Source organism: Cetorhinus maximus, chromosome 16 (genome assembly GCF_964194155.1).
Source record: "Cetorhinus maximus chromosome 16, sCetMax3.hap1.1, whole genome shotgun sequence".
NCBI classification, from domain to species: domain Eukaryota; kingdom Metazoa; phylum Chordata; class Chondrichthyes; order Lamniformes; family Cetorhinidae; genus Cetorhinus; species Cetorhinus maximus.
Window position 1 is genome coordinate 22,440,686 of NC_135894.1, and position 23,732 is coordinate 22,464,417.

Consider the following 23,732-nt stretch of genomic DNA (forward strand, 5'->3'; position numbering starts at 1 on the left):
AACTGTAATCCAATATAGGAAAAGATAATTATACAGGCTTGGTACAATAGAAACAACTATCTTTTTTGATGACCAAAGCCTTGACGGAGTATTAGGTATCCATCCCAGTTTTCCAACTGGTCAGCCCAATACTGGACCTTCAATTTAATTCCATAGGTGAAAGAATGAAGATCCCAGTCAGCAGTACCAGCACACACCACACAGCATTTCAAGCACCAGGTCACAATACAAAGCTGCAGCTTTCTTACTTTGGTCATAAACTCTTCCAGGTGTCCCACAAAGAGTTTGGTTTGGTGCTGAATGAACTTTTCGCAAGCAGACTTCAAATTACGGTCTACTTCCTTTTTCGAGTCTATATAGTGTTCCTTGATCTCTGGAGACCCCTAAATGGAGACGAGAAAAATTATCCATTTTCCACAGCTATAGATAGCTAAAGCGGCTAATATTCAAATACTTACATCCATTTCAAGTCAAAATCTACAAGGAACCCAAGTTATATTGCTCGAACTGAGAATTGCAACCATCCAATGTGCGCTTGCCTGGTTGATTCATTACTGATACTGTCCATCATTGTCTGAAGATACCCAACTGGGAGCTCTGACACACACTTTCCTCAGGGGGAAATTCAAGGCTGAGTTCGACAGATTTTTGATCTACGAGCGAGTCAAGGGTTATAGGGGGCAGGCAGGAAAGTGCAGTTAAGGCCATAATCAGATCAGCCATGATCTTATTGAACAGCAGAGCAAGCTCGGGATCAAAAGGCCTATTCCTGCTCCCATTTCTTATGTTACGTTCCTGGTTCACAGGCTGAAGTGTATTACACAACTATACATTCGGCGCTCCCCACTTTCACCAGCAGTTCCCAAGAACATGGAGCATACTTTGAGCCGTACCTCAAGCAGGAATTCAAGGATGGAATTGTTGCTGCTCAGCCTGAATAGCCTGGGGACAGATCTAGGGTTTAGCATTTTAAATGCTGCTTCTGTAATAGAAAATATTCACATGTCAAACATCACATTAGCTAAAGCAATTGAGCGCCAAACAGAACAATTTAAACACACTGAACTTGGTCTCGAAGAGAATGCATTATATCTAAATGGCCAGAAGTGAATGCATCTATTTATAATATATTGCTTCCATACTCCTAACAGAGGCCCCTGCCAGTAAAGAGCATATAGTCTTGCTCCACTTCATTCGTTCAGGCCTTGCCACCCAACTAGATTTAGAATCAGTGCAAAGCTGAAAAACAGCTTTGACCCAACGCTAATCTTTCAGTTGGAAATGTGCCCTAAAAAAATCTCAACACAAGAACAAGGGAATGCATCGTGAATGCAAGCCATTTTGAAACATGTGTAATGCTCTAAAGACAAGTCAATCATATGACCTGATCCTTGGCCATCATACAGACCTGCCTACCTAGAACTCAACAGCTATAAAGCTGCAAAGGATTATCTGCGTCCTTCTTAAGAACAAGTTCGTAAGGTAAAAAACAAAAAAACCCCACGAGTCTGATCATTTACCAAGTTCAAAAAATATCCTCTCTCTATTTAAACCCACTTTCCCTTATCTGTACTTAGACTCCACGCTAGTGTCACTCCGTCTCCTGCTCAAATGACTAACAGGCAATTGGCCCAGAATGTTTCCAAACATTAAATCTACCTTTAAAATTTAATAAGAGGTAGACTTATCTCACTAAACCCATCTCATCTCTCTTTCCCTCCCAGAGTTCTGCGAGTTCATGGTGATCCATCAATAAGAAAATCAAGTCAACACAACAAGAAAATCAAGTCTTAAGCAATTAAGATTTGAGTTGAAACTTGCCCCTTCTGTATCAACCTTCACTCAATGGACAGAACTCTGGAAGGTTATGAGTTCAAGGCCCATTCCAGCAACTTGAGCACATAATCTTCACTGACACTTCTATGTAGTACCAAAGGAGTTCTGCACTGTTGGAGTTGCTTTTTCTGATACAACATTAAACTGAGGCCCTTTCTGATCTCGCAGTTGGACATAAAAGATCCCATGCCACTATTCAAAGAGGGGAAAGGGAGTTTCCCCCCATGTCCTAGCCAACATTCATCCCTCAATCAACACCTAAAACAGATTATCTGGATACTTATCATATTGTTGCCTGGTTGTCATGTTTTTCTACATTACAAAAATGCACTTCAAAAGTGTGTCATAAGCTGAAAAGTGCTTTGGGATCTCCTGAGGTCTTGTTACAGAAATGCAATGGTTGGAGCCAACCAGGCACAGCAAAAAACAATCTTTTAAACCTCGCATAATGATTTCTGCCAGAGAACAGCAGCCACAGTTCATAGTAACCTCTTACAGATAAGAAAGCATTTCTTCTTGTTTAAAATTGAAAAGGCATTAAACTGGCTCTAGCAACCTGGAACTATCAGCAGTTTCACATCTTCAAGGCAAAAAATTTAAAACGTCAACTCCATGAACTCAGAAATTTTAATAATTCTGTCAGAAGTACCAAAAGATAACAATAATTTCTTGATCTCTGCTTACCGTACTCGTTATTTGTCAATTTTGCTGTATAAAACATGTTCTCAACGTTCTGTCAACTTTTAATTACTGGGTATTTGTCTGCTCACTCTCCATACTTATGGACCTGAAGGACAGTTATTGTCCCTGGGATTAACTTCTTCTAAACAAGCTCAAATGTTTTTTTTAAAAACTGAAGTCAGGATGGAGGGCTAAGACCCACAGTGATGGAGAGTAAAGACAAGATCCCTAAGATTGGAGGCCCCTGAAGGGACGATTCCAATGGGAAACTGTTTGCCAAAGGGGACTGGGTGATTGTATTTTGGATGGAGCAAGAGGAGGAGAGCATGGATCATGGTGGTATTGATAAAATAGAGGAAGGCAAGAAAGATCCAGAGAAGGGGGACAGATAAGAGAAAGAACAGATGATGACTTTGAAACAGAGGTGAAAACAGGATTATATAAACAAGGTTTTTATTTCTTGCAACCTGTCCAGAAGTGTAAAACGCTGTTAGAATAACCCAGCTTTACAGGCAGTGCTGGATAAATTTGAGTTTTCTACAAAGATGAGAGCTGCTGAGGAAAAGAAGTGTTTTGGCAGAAGGAAGGACTGAAGGCTTGTAAAGACAGATCCAGCATTGATAAAAGAGTGTGAACACACCAAGTTGGATTAACAGTTCAGCTGTTTTAAAGATGACAGCCATTGGCAAGGATTGCCTAGGATTAAAATGAGTAAGATTTTCATGGATCCGTCAAAAGAAATGGAGGAGATCAAGTCAAGGAGATCAAGATCAAGTGAGTCAGTTGTTGCAAGGGGAACAGGAGGTGTGCATGATGAACCTTTGTAGTCCTGAAGAAGTCTGAATCATCATCAGAAGAGTGAACACGGCTTCAGCTGGGAGCTCACGATAACAGGCATAGGAGTGAGTGGTTTCAGATCTTGGCACAGGCTTTTGAGACACCCACAGACACAGCAGATGATTTGCTAAACTGGTCAAGTGCAGGGTTCCAGATGCACGTGGCAAGGACATCATCAGTAGGCACACAGCCACATTTTAAATCCCCAGCAACTGTGGAGCAGACAGGACTTTGTAGATTATAGCTAATTTGAGATCAACAGTAGTTCTTAACTCTAGTGAATACATGGTTTCTTGATGCAGAGGAGGCCTCTAAAGTTGAGCTCAGTATCCTGTGGAGAGTCAGCAGTAGTTTGGAGTAGCTTTGACAATTCAGTCTGATTTAATCTATATTGCATCAATTAAATATTCTGGTCCCTTTCCAAAAGCTGGCAGCTTTATACTTTGAGACTGAGATGGCATAAGCATGGCCATTCAACAATGAAACATTCACAGTGAAGCTCTTAACTAAAAATCTTCTTTAAAAAGAGATAGTTGTCTAGGCTTCAAACTTATTTACTGTGTTTTTCTAAATTGTGGGGTCATGGATCTCTGATTACTTACCACCAGCTCATTGCCTCACTTGTGCTGGCTGGCTCACAGTTTTGCCCATGTGGTAGCAACACATACAATGTGACAGCAAAGCCATGAATCAGCCAGCTAACAATACCAGAAGGATGTATTCCCCTTCGCCTGTATCTCAACTAGAAACCACACAAGGTAAAACAAGGAGCTTATTAATGTTCAAGTGCAATGCAGAAAGTGGTTACTTGTTCTGGGAAGTACAACACAACATACAGTGTTATCCACTACAGGCTAACACGCTGTTAGTATAGAGCTGAGAGAAAACATATCATACACAAAACAGGGTTAGTGTCTTGCAAGGTCACAGCAGACAGCACAGTTTTGCTGGACATGCGATTGCAGGTTAGAAGATTATATGACTGCTTTCAAAAGCAGCTGTGTCTGTTCATAAAAATGCCAACCTGGTAAAACCACTGCATATATAGTCTAGTCCAGTTTCACCATCAGGAAGGAGGGAACCACCATCCAAATGCCTGCCAAATGGCTCACTCAGGATTTCCCACACCTACCAGTCAATGCCTAGATTGAACTGGCTTTAGGACTGCTTTACCAGTATGGCAAATCCTCCAAATCATAGTATAAAGCTTGCCCAGGGCAAAATTGAACAAATGATCTAAATTGCATATCTACTCCAGCTGCTGCTCACACAGGCATGTGTCATTTACTCCAGACTTTGGGTGTATTTTAAGACAAAGTTATTGCACTATTAAGGCCTCCAAAATCCACCTCAATTGCTGTGCAGGTATCAGAGGATAGGGTGGACTAGGATGGGTGCCGAGAGGCTGGGTGAATCTTATCACCTTTGTTTCTAAACGAGGGATGGGACCATTTCTGGGTCCCAACCCTGAAGGTCTGCCTGCTTGTACCATCTTACCTGAGGCAGGCCATTCAGGTAGGAGGGCTGATCAGAGGGCCTGAGACTGTGGGCGCCGGCAGCCCCACTGGGACAAACCACTGGGACAGGTAGAAGTTGATGATGTAGGTGGGGGACTAGGAGAGTGCCTCAAGATGGAGGAACCCACTGCAAGATGGCCTGCGGCCACAGAAATGGTCTTCTGATCTCTGAGGCTTGTGGTGGGGGAGGACAGCGATTAAAGGAGGCCTCCCTGGTCCTTAGCCCTGATGCTGCTATGCCCCCTCTTAGCACCAGCAGGGCTTCAGTCTCAGCAGTGAGCCTGGCCACTGCTGCTGGTAAGATCTTGGCAACATGGCCGATTTGACCCTAAGTAGGCACTTAATCGTTTATAATTAGCTACCCACTAATATCGATCAGACCCTGCTTCTAGAGGCAGGAACGCATCGTTTCAAAAAATGTCCATCCTCCTACCTCCAAAGCCGCCTCTACCTGCCTGATTAAGATTCTAGCCAGTGAGAGCAAGACTCTTGTTTGGTTGGATGATGAATTCAAAGCTGGGGTTCTGCTGAGTTCTATCTAGTGACCCCTGTCTGTGCTCCATGTACTGGAACACCGCAATGTTCTAACCAGTGACCCCTGTCTGTGCTCCATGCACTGGAACACTACAATGTTCTAACCAGTGACCCCTGTCTGTGCTCCATGCACTGGAACACCGCAATGTTCTAACCAGTGACCTCTGTCTGTGCTCCATGTACTGGAACACCGCAATGTTCTAACCAGTGACCTCTGTCTGTGCTCCATGTACTGGAACACAGCAATGTTCTAACCAGTGACTCCTGTCTGTGCTCCATGCACTGGAACACCGCAATGTTCTAACCAGTGACCTCTGTCTGTGCTCCATGTACTGGAACACCGCAATGTTCTAACCAGTGACTCCTGTCTGTGCTCCATGTACTGGAACACTGCAATGTTCTAACCAGCGACCCCTGTCTGTGCTCCATGCGCTGGAACACTGCAATGTTCTAACGAGTGACCCCTGCCTGTGCTCCATGCACTGGAACACCGCAATGTTCTAACCAGTGACCAATGTCTGTGCTCCATGTACTGGAACTCCGCAATGTTCTAACCAGTGACCCCTGCCTGTGCTCCATGTACTGGAACACTGCAATGTTCTAACCAGTGACCCCTGTCTGTGCTCCATGCACTGGAACACTGCAATGTTCTAACCAGTGACTCCTGTCTGTGCTTCATGCACTGGAACAACGCAATGTTCTAACCAGTGACTCCTGTCTGTGCTCCATGCACTGAAACACTGCAATGTTCTAACCAGTGACCCCTGTCTGTGCTCCATGCACTGGAACACTGCAATGTTCTAACCAGTGACCCCGGTCTGTGTTCCATGTACTGGAACACTGCAATGTTCTAACCAGTGACTCCTAACTGTGCTTCATGTACTGGAACACTGCAATGTTCTAACCAGTCACTCCTGTCTGTGCTCCATGTACTGGAACACCGCAATGTTCTAACCAGTGACTCCTGTCTGTGCTCCATGCACTGAAACATTGCAATGTTCTAACCAGTGACCCCTGTCTGTGCTCCATGTACTGGAACACTGCAATGTTCTAACCAGTGACCCCTGTCTGTGCTCCATGTACTGGAACACCACAATGTTCTAACCAGTGACCCCTGCCTGTGCTCCATGTACTGGAACACCGCAATGTTCTAACCAGTGACTCCTGTCTGTGCTCCATGTACTGGAACACCGCAATGTTCTAACCAGTGACTCCTGTCTGTGCTCCATGCACTGGAACACTGCAATGTTCTAACCAGTGACCCCTGTCTGTGCTCCATGTACTGGAACACCACAATGTTCTAACCAGTGACCCCTGCCTGTGCTCCATGTACTGGAACACCGCAATGTTCTAACCAGTGACTCCTGTCTGTGCTCCATGCACTGGAACACTGCAATGTGCTAACCAGTGACTCCTGTCTGTACTCCATGCACTGGAACACTGCAATGTTCTAACCAGTGACTCCTGTCTGTGCTCCATGCACTGGAACACTGCAATGTTCTAACCAGTGACTCCTGTCTGTGCTCCATGCACTGGAACACTGCAATGTTCTAACCAGTGACTCCTGTCTGTGCTCCATGCACTGGAACACTGCAATGTTCTAACCAGTGACTCCTGTCTGTTCTCCATGTACTCGAACACCGCAATGTTCTAACCAGTGACTCCTGTCTGTGCTCCATGTACTGGAACACTGCAATGTTCTAACCAGTGACCCCTGCCTGTGTTTCATGTACTGGAACACTGCAATGTTCTAACCAGTGACCCCTGCCTGTGTTTCATGTACTGGAACACCACAATGTTCTAACCAGTGACCCCTGCCTGTGTTTCATGTACTGGAACACTGCAATGTTCTAACCAGTGACTCCTGTCTGTGCTCCATGCACTGGAACACTGCAATGTTCTAACCAGTGACTCCTGTCTGTGCTCCATGTACTGGAACACTGCAATGTTCTAACCAGTGACCCCTGCCTGTGTTTCATGTACTGGAACACTGCAATGTTCTAACCAGTGACCCCTGCCTGTGTTTCATGTACTGGAACACTGCAATGTTCTAACCAGTGACCCCTGCCTGTGTTTCATGTACTGGAACACTGCAATGTTCTAACCAGTGACTCCTGTCTGTACTCCATGTACTGGAACACTGCAATGTTCTAACCAGTGACCCCTGCCTGTGTTTCATGTACTGGAACACTGCAATGTTCTAACCAGTAACTCCTGTCTGTGCTCCATGCACTGGAACACCACAATGTTTTAAACAGTGACTCCTGTCTGTGCTCCATGCACTGGAACACCGCAATGTTCTTTGCCAGTCGTGTATTTCACCTTGACACGAAGGAACAAAGCATCTCCCTTTGCATTATGTTGCTTTGTAAGGCCCCACTGATGATAAACGAACTGCCACACCACAGAATCCATCAGAATGAATGGGAGAGCCAAGTAAGTAGGGAAACAGAGTGCAAGAAATATAAGCATTGCATAGCGGTGTCAATAGTTAACTTTTAAATGAATGGCTTTGTCACCCCCTAATGGCACATCTGTACCATAGCAACTTATTGGAAGTATTTGATGTGATGAACGCTCTCTCTCTAAATAACTCTGGTAGCAGGTGGTCAGCTATAAGTAACTCATGCACGCAGATCAATATTTTGGAGTTGCAGGACTATTAGGAGCAGCTTGGAGCAATTACTGTAATGTACAACAACAGCAGGTATCGTTTAGAGACTAACTTCTTCCTCTCATCTTAAAGCTTATTTTTAAGTTGAAGACCAGCCTCTGGCACCTGTCCATGTAACTCGAGAGTTAGTACATTTAGAAGGGAATCAGTCAACTCAATCAGGGCTGCCCTAAGAGTGCATTAAAGACATATGGAGTAATACAGACTAGCAGAAGTAGTTAGTAAAAGGTATGACAGGACCTAAAGTATGCAAATCATTGCAAATGAACATCAAATAAACCTGGAGCTGTGTTGAACAGTTAAAGATGGGTAGGATTGGGCCACCCAGCTCTACCAGCCAGCACCAAGTAGTACCTCTAGTCTTTTTAAGGTCCAGGGAAATCTCCTTAATGGCAAAGTCAGTGTGGAAAGGAGCAATCTGTTCCCGAAGGATCAAGAGATGCTTGATAAGGAAGAGCTGTCCATCCATCTGAGTCTGAAACAGAAATGCAGAGAAGGGATCAATGCTTTTCCACAAAACGCTCTAGAAAAACTGACCAACCAATTTGTGCTTTTTCTGCATCTTGAGTAACAAAAGCAAATCTTACAATTGGGAGAAAAATCCGCTGGCTTTTATTGAAATATTATTCTTATTTGCCAGAGATTATCTGTCACCAGACCTTAAAGTTGGGAAGAATCAGATCAATAGTTAAAGAAACACACAAACATCAGACAGACATTTAAAATAAAGCACAGCCCAAGTTGAATAATGAGCCAATGTGTTTTTATTCTGTATTTTGGAGTGGGGATATTCAGAGAGATGCAAATGAACATCTCCAGACATGGCACAAAGGACATGCACAATGATTTAGCATGGGCCTCTCCAGTGCATTCACAAATGAAACTGCAAATACAAAGTTCCCTCCACCTGTTTGGGGTTGGGCTGCTGCTGAGGATAGAAGATTTTATTTTTAATTAACTTATTTCACCTTCACAATGTAGATAAAGTTCAATAAAATGGTTTAAATCTAGACTGACACTCCCAGGGCAGTAATAGGGAGTGCTGCACTGTCTTTCGGGTGAGATATAAATTGCCTGATTGCCCCCTCGGTTCAATGCAAACGATCTCATGGTAGTATTTTGAAGAGCAGGGAAGTTCTGCTTGGTGTCCTGGTAATATTTATTCTTCAACTAAAAGCACAAAAACACATTATCTGATCCTTACCACATTGTTGCTTGTGGGAGCTTGCTGTGTGCAAATTGACTTCGTGTTTCCTACTTTACAACAGCGACTCCACTTGAAAAGCACTTTATTGGTTCTAAAATACTTTTGAGACATCCTGAAGTCATGAAAGGTGCTATTATAAAAGCAAGTCCTTTTTTTTTAAAGAATGTTTCTCTGAAATTTATCGTTGATACAGAAATTATTTTGTATTAAAGAAAAATGACGATCCAGATCATGGCTAAAACAAAAAAAGATCAAGTATATCTTCACCTTCCCTCTCAACAGCCCAGTGTATTTGTTCAGAGTTAGCTAGTATCAGTTTGGATGGTGATAGTGAAACCATTAATTGGCCTCAAGATTCCCTGGGTGGGGAGGGAAGAGTCTGGCTGCTCCTGACCATTATGCACCTGCGCTGCTAGACCTGGCTCAGGTACACCCTTGTGGTCAAGCAGCTACAATAATGAACACACAAGCAAGGCATGGTCTTCAGAAGAGATGGGGTGATGAGAAATTTTGACAAGAGAGAAGGGGTCGGGGGGGAAGAGAAAAACAGAACCTAATACAGTGAATAATTCAGAGATTTTCACCAACCTTGTTTTTAATGATCGAATCAGCAGCCGCAAGCAATGAGTGGATACAAGCAGACAAGGCTTCCTGCGACAGGCCCTGAAACACTGCCCGCTGGGGAAAGCACAGCAGTTATATCACACACAGTTCGCCTTCAGTACTAACACACACATTGTCAAGATCATTATAGAAAGCAGCCCTTTTGCCTTTCAGAAATCACACCAAACTGGGCTCCTAACATTTAAAAAAAAAAGTATGTTCCAAAAAAAAAATGCCTGACAACAGCCTCATCTTCAATTATTCATTCAATACAGCCCTGAGAGATTTGTGGGGATGGTCAATTTTAGATGTAAAATATCGAGAAAAGGTGTTATTTTGAAATTTGGCCCTAGCCACTACCACCATTTTGAAGCGCATTACTCTTAAGTCTGGATGCTGAAATACAATGTTTCAGCTCTCCAAATACTTCCCACCCATGCCAGACCCTAGCATGCAGCTGAGCCTCTCTCAGTGACGGTTACACCTCCACAATCTATAAGGAGCATAAGATGCTACAGACAGGCCCAGAATATGCCCTATTCTACTTATTTTTCAGACGCTTGGATGCAGACTGCACACATCGAATATAATCAGGGGTTAGAGAACAAATCTCCCAATTTGTAGTTTCTCCAAATGGTTTATAAGAGATAGTGTTGTCCAGCACACAAGGGGTACACAAAGTTACTGGAATAATCATATCCTGTGCTAAACTCCAACTGCAAGCCAGCAGCTTTTCAATTATAGAAAGGTGCTGCACGGGTTCCCAACGCAACATCCCGGGATTGGGAAAGATGCTGCTTGCAACCGGTAACCATATACTAAGGCTAAGCAAGCTGCTTCAGCACACTGGCAGCAGATGACTGGAAGGGCCAATTGCAATGGCAGAAGCTCCGTAATCTGAGAAGGCCTGATTTCCTTCGTTCCACCACTGGTGGCTGTGCCTTCAGTTGCCTAGGCCCTACGCTCTGGAATTCCATCCTTAAATCTCTCTGCCACTTGTCCTCCTTTCAGATGCTCCTTCAAACTTACCTCCTTTTTAATAAAGCTTTTGGTCATCAAGTCTGATATCGTTTTTATGTCAGTCGGTCAAAGATTTTGTTTGATAACGTTCCTGTGAAGTGTCTTGGGGTATTTTACTATGTTAAAGACGCTATATAAATGCAAGTTGTTGTAAGAATGGTGGAGGGACTGGAACAAATGCTAGGGGTAGCATGCGGTTTTTAAATGGAGGTTCCAGGCTCGGATTAAAAAAACTGAGCATCTTTCTGGGGGTTATTTCTGGACTGCAGGCAGGGATGGTGAGCTTACTGTTCTAACAGTTGGATACAGGTGGGAAACTTTCAGGAGGATAGAGAACAAGTTCAAGTTACATATTACACAGAATTGACAGAACAGAACAGAAACAGGTCACTCAACTTAACTGGTCTATAGTGGTGTTTATGCTCTACATGAGCTTCCTCACACCCTTTCAGCACAACCATCTATGGTACATATGCCAGGTGGTTCAGCAGAGAATAAGAGCTCACTGTTGAGAGAACTGGAGTCCACATTGCACAGAGCGCTAATTCAATATTAGACCTTCAAATCAGTTGGATAACAAGTAAAAACATCCTCCCCCATCTCCCAATATACATTCTTATTAAAAGATGAGAGCTGGTTGAAATTAGCAAATATACGAGGTAGAAGGTGAAGAAAGAGAGAAGAATTTGTTCAGGCAATAGTAGTAACAAACACAGCTTTTATTCCGAAACTTACGTCTATGCATCTGTAAAGCTTTGAGAGACAAACCAGAGTTCTGCGCACTGTTGGGTACCACATGCCATGCAAATCTGCTGGGGAAATTGTTGATTGCGGTCGAGGATTCAGAACTTCTGAGTTACCTGTATGGAGATAAATGACTTTAACAAACTGAACCAAACACCATAATAAAACTGAACAGAATGTAACACCAAGGGGGAAATTGAGACACTTTGGAATTCTCTTCCTCAAAATGTGGTTGAGACAGAGTCTTTGGATATCTTCAAGGCAGAGGGAGATAGATTCTTGATAAGCAAGGGGGTGAAGGTTATTGGGGGTAGGCAGGTTTGTGAAGTTGAGGTTAAAATTAGATCAGCCATGACCTTATCGAGTGACAAAGCAGATTCAAGCGGCCGAGTGGCCTACCACTGCTCCTAATCGTACCCACCCAGCAGAAACTAGTGATGTCAGTCAAAATGCTCTGAGTTGCTTACCCTCCATGGAGTGGCCAAGATCCTGTCATCTCACGAGCAGTTGGCAAGGATACTCACCCAAAGCCAACTGAGTCCTTCTTTAAATACACATGTGGGTCCCAATGGCGTCATCAGGACCATACTGCAATTTTAAGTCAGGATAGAGTTGAGGGAGTTGCAGCGACTTTCCTGTCAAGCCAATCCAGAAAAGGATCAGCCACATAAGAGGTGAAAAATACAAAGTGGTTTTCTTTCCTTTGCGGGTCCAAAAGGAGAAGACGTACTCCCCCGGATTCAACAGTGAATGCTTAGATCTGTTTATCCATGTGTTACTAGCCCTGGTTTTAACTGAGTGGGTTTTAGGTGGGTGGATGGTGACAACCTTCCCTGTTCCAGATTCCACTCCCATCCTAAATCCAAAACCTCACAAGGTACTCCAGGATCCCTATCCTACCATTTACCTAGCATCAGTAATTGGCTTCCGAGCCACTCGATTGGCCACTACTTTGAGCCGATTTCCCTCCCATTTCACGTGGGAGGTGGACCTATGACAGGTTAATGAGGCCTAGGAGTTGAAATAGCTCAGGCCTGATTTCTGTAGCAGCAGAAGAGTTTCAAGCTCACTTCACCATCCACCCACCCAAAACCCACTCAGTTAAAACCAGGGCTGGTAACACATGGATAAACAGATCTAAGCAACAGACTACATCACTGAGCAGAAAAGAACTTGGATCTATACAGTGTTTCTTTCATGGCCTCAGGACGTCCCAAAGTATTTTAAAGCCAATGAAGTACTTTTGAAGTGTAGGACCTGTTACAAGGTAGGAAACATTGCAGCCAATTTGCACACAGCAAACTCCTCAAACATCATTGTGATAAATGACTAGATCATCAGGTTAACAGATATTGGATAAGGCATAAATGTTGGCCAGGGCACCAGGGAGAATTACCTACTCTTCCTCAAAAGTGTCAGGGAATCTTGTCGTCCACCTGACGTAGTCAGTGGGGGCCTTAGTTTATTATCTCATCTGAAAGACAGCTCCTCAGACAGTGCAGAATTCCCTCAATGCTGCACGAGCCAGTCACTAAACACCATAACAAAACATGAACTGATCAAGCAGTCAGCAAGGATTGGTGAAAGGTAAATAATGTTAGACTAATTAATTAAAATTTTTGAAGATGTCAATAAAGGCATTTCATAAGCTTCTGCAGAATACATTATTAACAAAAATGAAAATACACGGTAACCTTGTGGGATGGATTGCTAATTAGTTGAAAGGTAGGAGATGGAGAGTACAGCATCAGGGAATGTTTTCTGATTGATGAGACATGACATGAGTAGATGGGAGCAGAAGTTACAAAAGGGACACAAACAGACTAAGTGGGGAGGCTAGATGGAGTTCAGTGCTAAGAAATGTAAGGGCGTCCACTTCGGATCTGAAAATGACAAATCTGAATATGTTCTTAAAGTCTAGTATGAGTGTTGCGGACACACCGTGGTCTACAGCTTCAATCACATTACAATACCACTGCATTCTTCAGTATTAAGTGCTGCATTTTCAAAATCACATGGACTCTAAGTAAGTTATGCTTCCGTCTTTAGAACTACAGCAGCAAAAGTAGCAACTTTTAAATTATCGGTTGTAAGCCCCTTCTGGGATGTAGAAGTACAGCACAGTACCTGATTTGATGACATTTTTAGAATCAGGATCTGCTAGTTGAACCTCTGCAAAAGAAGAATCCACCGCAGACAACTTTTTTTGCTCATCCTTCAAGCTCTGTGCAATTTGCTGCAGAACAGATAACAATTGCAAACATAGTATTACCGTACACCATTTTTAATCAAAAGGACTGAAGATCATATTCCTCCCCTGTGAAAATTGCATTAACAACAATTTAGTCACACTCCTATAATTCATCTTCTTAGGGTTAAATTATCTCTAATCTCCTCCAGCCCGACAACCTCCTCCCAAAATCTCTGTGCTCTTCTGATACTGGCCTCATGCACATTCCCCCATTTTAATCAATCCACCATTAGTGGTCATGGCTTCAGTTGCCAAGATGTGAAGCTCTGAAATGCCCTCGATAAAACTCTTCACTTCTCTCTCCTCATTTAAAATGCTTTTAAAACTTACCTTGGATTAAGCTTTTGATCATTCTTCCTATTATTTCATGCAGCTCGTTGTCAAATTTTGTTGGATAATGCTGTGAAGCAGCATGCGATGTTTTATTACGTTAAAGATGCTATATAAATGCAAGTTGTTGGTATGTAAATTGCATTGATAATGGTGATTTAGTTACACCCCTTCAATTCATTACCATAGGTTAAATTATCAGAATATACTGTACACACTAGCCCTGTATATCCCTTGAGTACAGAATCTAATTGAGGTATTTAAGATGATTGAAGTATTTGATTGGGTAGATAAAGAGAAACTATTTCCTCTGGTGGAGAATACAGAGCAAGAGAACACAACCTTAAAATTAGAGCTCAGTCATTCCAAGGTGATGTCCAAAAGCAGTTCTTCACACAAACGGTAGTGGAAATCTGAAACTCCCTTTCCACAAAATCTAGTGAAGCTAGATCAATTGAAAATTTCAAAATTAAGACTAACATAATTTTGTTGGGCAAGAATATTAAAGGTTACAAAGTTAAGGCGGGTATATGGAGTTAGGATATAGGTCAGCCATGATCTAACCAAGTGGCAGTGCAGGCTGAAGGGGTTGAATGGCCTACTCCGGTTCCTATGTTCTTGTAAAGTGTTCCAGGCTTTTTCTATCCTACATCTGCACTTATTTCATTTAATCTAACAACCATATTAAACCGGTCAGCTAAACCGAGTGTAATTAAAGGGCTTCTGCAAGTAGTTCAGATTTATGGGGCCTTATGAAAGAAAACAACATAAAAAGCCAGTCTATTCCCAAACACTACAAAAAGTATTACAATTGCTTATAAAAGTGTTTACTTAGCTCAGCTATCGGCACTCTTATCCTTGAGTCAGCATGCATTGGACTGAGCCCCAATATAGACTTAAGAACATAATAAAGGCAGACAGTTCAGTGTTGTGGTGAGGGAGTGCTGCATTGTCAGTGGTACTGAAATTCTTCAGTCACTAAACCAAGGGCCCATCTGCCTGCTCACGTGAACATAAAAAATCCTATGTCAATATTTGAACGAGCAGGGAATTCTCCATGTCCTGGCCAATCCATTTCTTCGGCTAAGATTGCTAAAAACAGATTGTTCCTTTGTTCATTTATTGGGGGTTTGTTGTGCAAAAATTACCTGCTGTGTTTGCCTGCATAACAGTAACCACACTTCAAAAGAAATTCATCAGTTGTCATTGGGCCATCTTGAGGCACTATGACAAAATGGAGGTTCTTTCTTTTTATGTATCCCACAAGAGGCACAATACCAAACAGGGCAAAATGCCCCAAGAGGACAGAGGAATCAGGATAACATCTGGAAACACCTGTCAGGAGCCCAACTACTTGATTGCATCCAGACAGAGAAAACAGATAGCTTAGAAGACTAAGATTACAGTTTCTGCTAGAATCCAATGCATGCAGACCGCAAAGCGTACAAAGCAAGGTAAAATGTAAACCGTATGGTTTTGTAACTATATAAGATTTATCTACCTCCATCATTTCCAATTTATCAGGGTATGCCAGGTCCCCAGGTGCAGGTTTGTAGCCCAGAATATCAGTCTGAATATAGATGTGTGTCCTATAGACTAGACGCTCTTGTACATCTTCCAGCATCTGCTTTGCCACTGCCGAAAAGGCACCCAGCTGCTCCACTGAAGAGGGGCAGAAACAGGGGTGTTATTATTTCAGAATGGATAACTGGATTAAAAAAAGTTCAGCCACTTTAAGCCAATCTTAGATTTAGAGCAGTAACACTAATCATTTACAGATTTACTGCATGTATATATTCAAAATATACATACAAAATATATATAAAATCAACTGCATTTTGTTTACATGGCTGTTAGTCATGGGTCTGGTCTCAGAAACACAGTAGAGTTTCTAGAGATCCCCTGCTAGCTCAATACTCTCTACCTACCATTGTTCTGCACATGGTCCTCCAGCATCTCATTTTTCAGAATTCCGCACAGCTCCGACAACGTCTCCAGGTGGTTGATGTGGATAATGAGAGGTCGAAACACATCATACCACGAGAGGCACAGTTTCTCCAACAGCTCACTACAGAAGTAGAAAGGACAAGGGCCAGTGCTACAAATTCATTCACCAGTTTCTTTTAAAAACAAAACAGTGCAAAAATAAAAGCTCATGGTTTAGGAGGTAACATATTAGCATGAATAGAAGATTGGCTGGCTGGCAGAGAGTATGCATAAATAGGTCTTTTTCTGATTGGCAGGACGTGACGCGTGGAGTCCCGCAGGGGTCTGTGCTGGGGTCTCAACTTTTTGCAATTTACATCAATGACTTAGATGAGGGGAATGAAGGCCTGGTAGCTAAATTTGCAGATGACACAAAGATAGGTGGGAAAGTATGTTGTGAAAAGGACCATAGGGAGGTTGCAGACAGATATAGTTAGGTTGAGTGAGTGAGTGAGGGAAAAAATCTGGCAGATGGAGTATAGTGTTGGAAAATGTAAAGTTGTTCATTTTGGCAGGAAGAATAAAAAAAGCAGAGTATTACTTAATTGGAGAACGACTGCAGAATTCTGAGGTGCAGAGGGATCTAGGTGTTCTAGTGCATAAGTCACAAAAAATTAGTATGTAGGTACATCAAGAAATAAAATAGGTTAATGGAATGCTATCCTTTATTACGAGAGGCATTGAACATACTGCTTCAGTTATACAGGGCATTGGCGAGACCACATCTCAAGTAGTGTGTGCAGTCTTGGTCTCCTTATTTAAAGAAAGATGCAAACGCATTGGAGGTGATCCAGAGGGTTTATTAGATTGATACCTGGAATGTGTGGGTTGCCTTATGAGCAAAGGTTAAACAGACTGGGCTTGTTTCCTCTGGAGATTAGAAGAATGAGGGGTGACTTGATTGAAGTATATAAGATCCTGAGTGGTATTGAGAAGGTGGAGGTGGACTCTTCCTGTGAGTGAGTCCAGAACTAGGAGGCACTATTATAAAATGGGGAGAAGATTCTTCTTTCAGAGGGTTGTGCAATTTTGGAACTCTTTGCCTCTGAAGGTGGCTGAGGTGGGGTTATTGAATACTTTTAAAGGAGAGGTAGATTGATTCCCTTGCCTAACAAGAATCTAAGGTCATCGGAGGTAAATGGGAATGTGGAATTCAAAACACAAACAGGTCAGCCATGATCTTATTGAATTGTGGAGCAGGCTCAAGGGGCTGAATGGCTACTTCTGCTCCTATTTCGTGTGTTCGCATTTCCCAGTAAATCGCTGCTGGCCTGCTAACCCAGCCATCACGCACTGAGCTAACCCAGCCATCACGCGCTGAGCTAACCCGGCCATCACGCGCTGAGCTAACCCAGCCATCACGCGCTGAGCTAACCCGGCCATCACACGCTGAGCTAAGCCGGCCATCACGCGCTGAGCTAACCCAGCCATCACACGCTGAGCTAACCCAGCCATCACGCGCTGAGCTAACTGAGCCATCTTGCGCTGAGCTAACCCAGCCATCACGCACTGAGCTAACTGAGTCATCTTGCGCTGAGCTAACCCAGCCATCACGCACTGAGCTAACCCAGCCATCACGCACTGAGCTAACTGAGCCATCTTCTGCTGAGCTAACCCAGCCATCACGCACTGAGCTAACCCGGCCATCACGCGCTGAGCTAACCCAGCTATCACGCACTGAGCTAACCCGGCCATCACGCGCTGAGCTAACCCGGCCATCACGCGCTGAGCTAACCCGGCCATCATGCGCTGAGCTAACCCAGCCATCACACGCTGAGCTAACCCCAACATCACGCGCTGAGCTAACAGCCATCACGCACTAAGCTGACCCGGCCACCACGCACTGAGCTAACAGCCATCACGCACTGAGCTAACCCAGCCATCACGCGCTAAGCTAACCCGGCCACCACGCACTGAGCTAACAGCCATCACGCACTGAGCTAACCCAGCCATCACGCGCTGAGCTAACCCAGCCATTACGCACTGAGCTAACCCGGCCACCACGCGCTGAGCTAACCCAGCCACCACGCGCTGAGCTAACCCGGCCACCACGCGCTGAGCTAACCCGGCCATCACGCACTGAGCTAACCCAGCCATCGTGCACTGAGCTAACCCAGCCATCGCGCGCTGAGCTAAGCTGGCCATCACGCGCTGAGCTAACTGAGGCATCGTGCGCTGAGCTAACTGAGGCATCGTGCGCTGAGCTAACCCAGCCATCGCGCGCTGAGCTAACCCAGCCATCGCGCGCTGAGCTAACCCAGCCATCGCGCGCTGAGCTAACCCAGCCATCGCGCGCTGAGCTAACCCGGCCATCACTCGCTGAGCTAACCCGGCCATCACGCGTTGAGCTAACCCGGCCATCACGCGCTGAGCTAACCCAGACTTCACGCGCTGAGCTAACCCAGCCACCGTGCACTGAGGTAACCCAGACATCACGCGCTGAGCTAACTCGGCCATCAAGTGCTGAGCTAACCCGTCCATCACGCGCTGAGCTAACTGAGCCATCGTGCGCTGAGCTAACCCAGCCATCACGCGCTGAGCTAACTGAGCCATCGTGCGCTGAGCTAACCCAGACATCACGCGCTGAGCTAACCCGGCCATCACGCGCTGAGCTAACCCAGACTTCACGCACTGAGCTAACCCAGCCACCGCGCACTGAGCTAACCCAGACATCACGCGCTGAGCTAACTCGGCCATCAAGTGCTGAGCTAACCCGTCCATCTCGCGCTGAGCTAACCCAGACATCAGGCACTGAGCTAACCCAGCCATCACGCACTGAGCTAACCCAGCCATCACGCACTGAGCTAACCCAGCCATCGCGCGCTGAGCTAACCCGGCCATCACGCGCTGAGCTAACCCAGCTATCATGCACTGAGCTAACCCAGCCATCGCGCGCTGAGCTAACCCGGCCATCACGCGCTGAGCTAACCCGGCCATCACGCGCTGAGCTAACCCGGCCATCACGCGCTGAGCTAACTGAGCCATCGTGCACTGAGCTAACCCAGCCATCGCGCGCTGAGCTAACTGAGCCATCGTGCGCTGAGCTAACCCAGACATCACCCATTGAGCTAACCCAGCCATCACGCGCTGAGCTAACCCAGCCATCACGCGCTGAGCTAACCCAGCCATCACACGCTGAGCTAACCCGGCCATCACGCATTGAGCTAACCCAGCCATCACACGCTGAGCTAACCCGGCCATCACACGCTGAGCTAACCCGGCTATCACGCGCTGAGCTAACCCGGCTATCACGCGCTGAGCTAACCCGGCCATCACGCACTGAGCTAACCCGTCCATCTCGCACTGAACTAACCCAGCCATCACGCGCTGAGCTAACCCAGACATCACGCGCTGAGCTAACCTGGCCATCACGCGCTGAGCTAACCCGGCCATCGCGTGCTGAGCTAACCCAGACATCACGCGCTGAGCTAACCCAGCCACCGCGCACTGAGCTAACCCCAACATCACGCGCTGAGCTAACTCGGCCATCTCGCGCTGAGCTAACCCAGCCATCAAGTGCTGAGCTAACCCGTCCGTCACGCGCTGAGCTAACCCGTCCATCTCACGCTGAGCTAACCCGGCCATCACGCGCTGAGCTAACCCGGCCATCACGCGCTGAGCTAACCCAGCCATCACGAACTGAGCTAACCTGGCCATCACGCGCTGAGCTAACCCGGCCATCACGCGCTGAGCTAACCCAGCCATCACGAACTGAGCTAACCTGGCCATCACGCGCTGAGCTAACTGAGCCATCTCGCGCTGAGCTAACCCAGCCACCACGCACTGAGCTAACCCTGCAATCGTGCGCTGAGCTAACCCGGACATCGCGCGCTGAGCTAACCCGTCCATCACGCGCTGAGCTAACCCAGCCATCACGCGCTGAGCTAACCCGGCCATCACGCGCTGAGCTAACTGAGCCATCTCGCGCTGAGCTAACCCAGCCACCACGCACTGAGCTAACCCTGCCATCGTGCGCTGAGCTAACCCGGACATCGCGCGCTGAGCTAACCCGTCCATCACGCGCTGAGCTAACCCAGCCATCACGCGCTGAGCTAACCCGGCCATCACGCGCTGAGCTAACCCAGCCATCACGCACTGAGCTAACCCGGCCATCACGCGCTGAGCTAACTGAGCCATCTGGCGCTGAGCTAACCCAGCCACCACGCACTGAGCTAACCCAGCCATCGTGCGCTGAGCTAACCCGGACATCGCGCGCTGAGCTAACCCGTCCATCACACGCTGAGCTAACCCGGCCATCACGCGCTGAGCTAACTGAGCCATCACGCGCTGAGCTAACTGAGCCATCATGCGCTGAGCTAACCCGGCCATCACGCACTGAGCTAACCCAGCCATCTCGCGCTGAGCTAACCCAGCCATCGCGCGCTGAGCTAAACCGTCCATCACGCGCTGAGCTAACCCGTCCATCTCGCACTGAGCTAACCCGGCCATCACGCGCTGAGCTAACCCGGCCATCACGCGCTGAGCTAACCCGTCCATCTCGCACTGAGCTAACCCGGCCATCGCGTGCTGAGCTAACCCGTCCATCTCGCGCTGAGCTAACCCAGCCATCACGCGCTGAGCTAACTGAGCCATCATGTGCTGAGCTAACCCAGCCATCGCGCGCTGAGCTAACTGAGCCATCGTGCGTTGAGCTAACCCAGACATCACCCATTGAGCTAACCCAGCCATCACGCGCTGAGCTAACCCAGCCATCACGCGCTGAGCTAACCCAGCCATCACACGCTGAGCTAACCCGGCCATCACGCATTGAGCTAACCCAGCCATCACACGCTGAGCTAACCCGGCCATCACACGCTGAGCTAACCCGGCTATCACGCGCTGAGCTAACCTGGCTATCACGCGCTGAGCTAACCCGGCCATCACGCACTGAGCTAACCCGTCCATCTCGCACTGAACTAACCCAGCCATCACGCGCTGAGCTAACCCAGACATCACGCGCTGAGCTAACCCGGCCATCACGCGCTGAGCTAACCCGGCCATCACGCGCTGAGCTAACCCGGCCATCGCGTGCTGAGCTAACCCAGACATCACGCGCTGAGCTAACCCAGCCACCGCGCCCTGAGCTAACCCCAACATCACGCTCTGAGCTAACTCGGCCATCAAGTGCTGAGCTAACCCGTCCATCTCGCGCTGAGCTAACCCAGCCATCACGCGCTGAGCTAACTCGGCCATCAAGTGCTGAGCTAACCCGTCCATCTCGCGCGGAGCTAACCCAGCCATCACACATTGAGCTAACCCGGCCATCACGTGCTGAGCTAACCCGTCCATCTCGCGTTGAGCTAACCCAGCCATCACGCGCTGAGCTAACCCGTCCATCTCGCGCTGAGCTAACCCGCCCATCTCGCACTGAGCTAACCCGGCCATCACACGCTGAGCTAACCCGGCGTTCACGCGCTGAGCTAACCTGGCCATCACGCGCTGAGCTAACCCGGCCATCACGCGCTGAGCTATCCCGTCCATCACTCGCTGAGCTAACCCGTCCATCTCACGCTGAGCTAACCCAGACATCACGCGCTGAGCTAACCCAGCCACCGCGCACTGAGCTAACCCAAACATCACTCGCTGAGCTATCTCGGCCATCAAGTGCTGAGCTAACCCGTCCATCTCGCGCTGAGCTAACCCAGCCATCACGCGCTGAGCTAACTCGGCCATCAAGTGCTGAGCTAACCCGCCCATCTCGCACTGAGCTAACCCGGCCATCACACATTGAGCTAACCCGGCCATCATGTGCTGAGCTAACCCATCCATCTCGCGCTGAGCTAACCCGCCCATCTCGCACTGAGCTAACCCGGCCATCACACGCTGAGCTAACCCGGCCATCACGCGCTGAGCTAACCCGGCCATCACGCGCTGAGCTAACCCGGCCATCACTCGCTGAGCTAACCCGGCTATCACGCGCTGAGCTAACCCCAACATCACGCACTGAGCTAACCCAGCCATCACGCGCTGAGCTAACCCCAACATCACGTGCTGAGCTAACAGCCATCACGCTCTGAGCTAACCCGGCCACCACGCACTGAGCTAACAGCCATCACGCACTGAGCTAACAGCCATCACGCACTGAGCTAACAGCCATCACGCACTGAGCTAACAGCCATCACGCACTGAGCTAACAGCCATCACGCACTGAGCTAACCCAGCCACCAGGCGCTGAGCTAACCCGGCCACCACGCACTGAGCTAACCCGGCCACGACGCGCTGAGCTAACAGCCATCTCGCGCTGAGCTAACCCAGCCATCACGCGCTGAGCTAACCCAGCCATCACGCGCTGAGCTAACCCAGCCATCATGCGCTGAGCTAACCCAGCCATCACGCGCTGAGCTCACCCGGCCATCACGCGCTGAGCTAACTGAGCCATCACGCACCGAGCTAACCCGGCCATCACGCGCTGAGCTAACCCAGCCATCACGCGCTGAGCTAACCCGGCCATCACGCACTGAGCTAACCCGTCCATCTCGCACTGAACTAACCCAGCCATCACGCGCTGAGCCAACCCAGACATCACGCGCTGAGCTAACCCGGCCATCACACGCTGAGCTAACCCGGCCATCACGTGCTGAGCTAACCCAGACATCACGCGCTGAGCTAACCCAGACATCACGCGCTGAGCTAACCCGGCCATCACACGCTGAGCTAACCCGGCCATCACGTGCTGAGCTAACCCAGACATCACGCGCTGAGCTAACCCAGCCACCGTGCACTGAGCTAACCCCAACATCACGCGCTGAGCTAACTCGGCCATCAAGTGCTGAGCTAACCCGTCCATCTCGCGCTGAGCTAACCCAGCTATCACGCACTGAGCTAACCCGTCCATCTCGCGCTGAGCTAACCCAGCCATCACGCGCTGAGCTAACCCGGCCACCACGCGCTGAGCTAACCCAGCTATCACGGGTTGAGCTAACCCAGCGTGGAGCTAAGCCACAGATACCGTGCTACAAAAATCTCCACATCAGAATGAATCTCAGTATTCCTTGATTTAAGAGGGAGGGAAAACAAAGCAGTTTAAGATAATTCGCAAAAGCGCTAGAGGGAGGATGAGCAGATTATTTTATCTAATGAGTTATGATATGGATTGCACTGAGCTAACCCGGTCATCACACGCTGAGCTAACCCGGCCATCACGCGCTGAGCTAACCCAGCCATCACGCGCTGAGCTAACCCGGCCATTACGCGCTGAGCTAACCCGGCCATCACGCGCTGAGCTAACCCGGCCATCACGCGCTGAGCTAACCCGGCCATCACACGCTGAGCTAACCCGGCCATGACGCGCTGAGCTAACCCAGCCATCACGCGCTGAGCTAACCCGGCCACCACGCTGAGCTAACCCAGCCATCATGCGCTGAGCTAACCCAGCCATCATGCGCTGAGCTAACCCGGCCACCACGCGCTGAGCTAACCCGGCCATCACACGCTGAGCTAACCCGGCCATCACGGGTTGAGCTAACCCAGCGTGGAGCTGAGCCACAGATACCGTGCTACAAAAAGCTCCAC

At 47.4% G+C, this 23,732-nt stretch overlaps 1 protein-coding gene across 1 annotated transcript in view; it reads right to left on the reverse strand.

Moving 5' to 3' along the window:
- cog3 (component of oligomeric golgi complex 3) overlaps nt 1-23,732 on the reverse strand; it is a 48,821-nt gene that overhangs the window by 7,842 nt on the left and 17,247 nt on the right. The window contains exons 11-18 of the mRNA XM_078559506.1: nt 16,163-16,302; nt 15,736-15,896; nt 13,781-13,889; nt 11,645-11,769; nt 9,875-9,964; nt 8,434-8,554; nt 894-982; nt 249-383 (exon numbers count right to left, since the gene is read on the reverse strand). Of these exons, the coding sequence (XP_078415632.1) occupies nt 249-383; nt 894-982; nt 8,434-8,554; nt 9,875-9,964; nt 11,645-11,769; nt 13,781-13,889; nt 15,736-15,896; nt 16,163-16,302 (970 nt within the window). The remainder of the gene's footprint in view (nt 1-248; nt 384-893; nt 983-8,433; nt 8,555-9,874; nt 9,965-11,644; nt 11,770-13,780; nt 13,890-15,735; nt 15,897-16,162; nt 16,303-23,732) is intronic.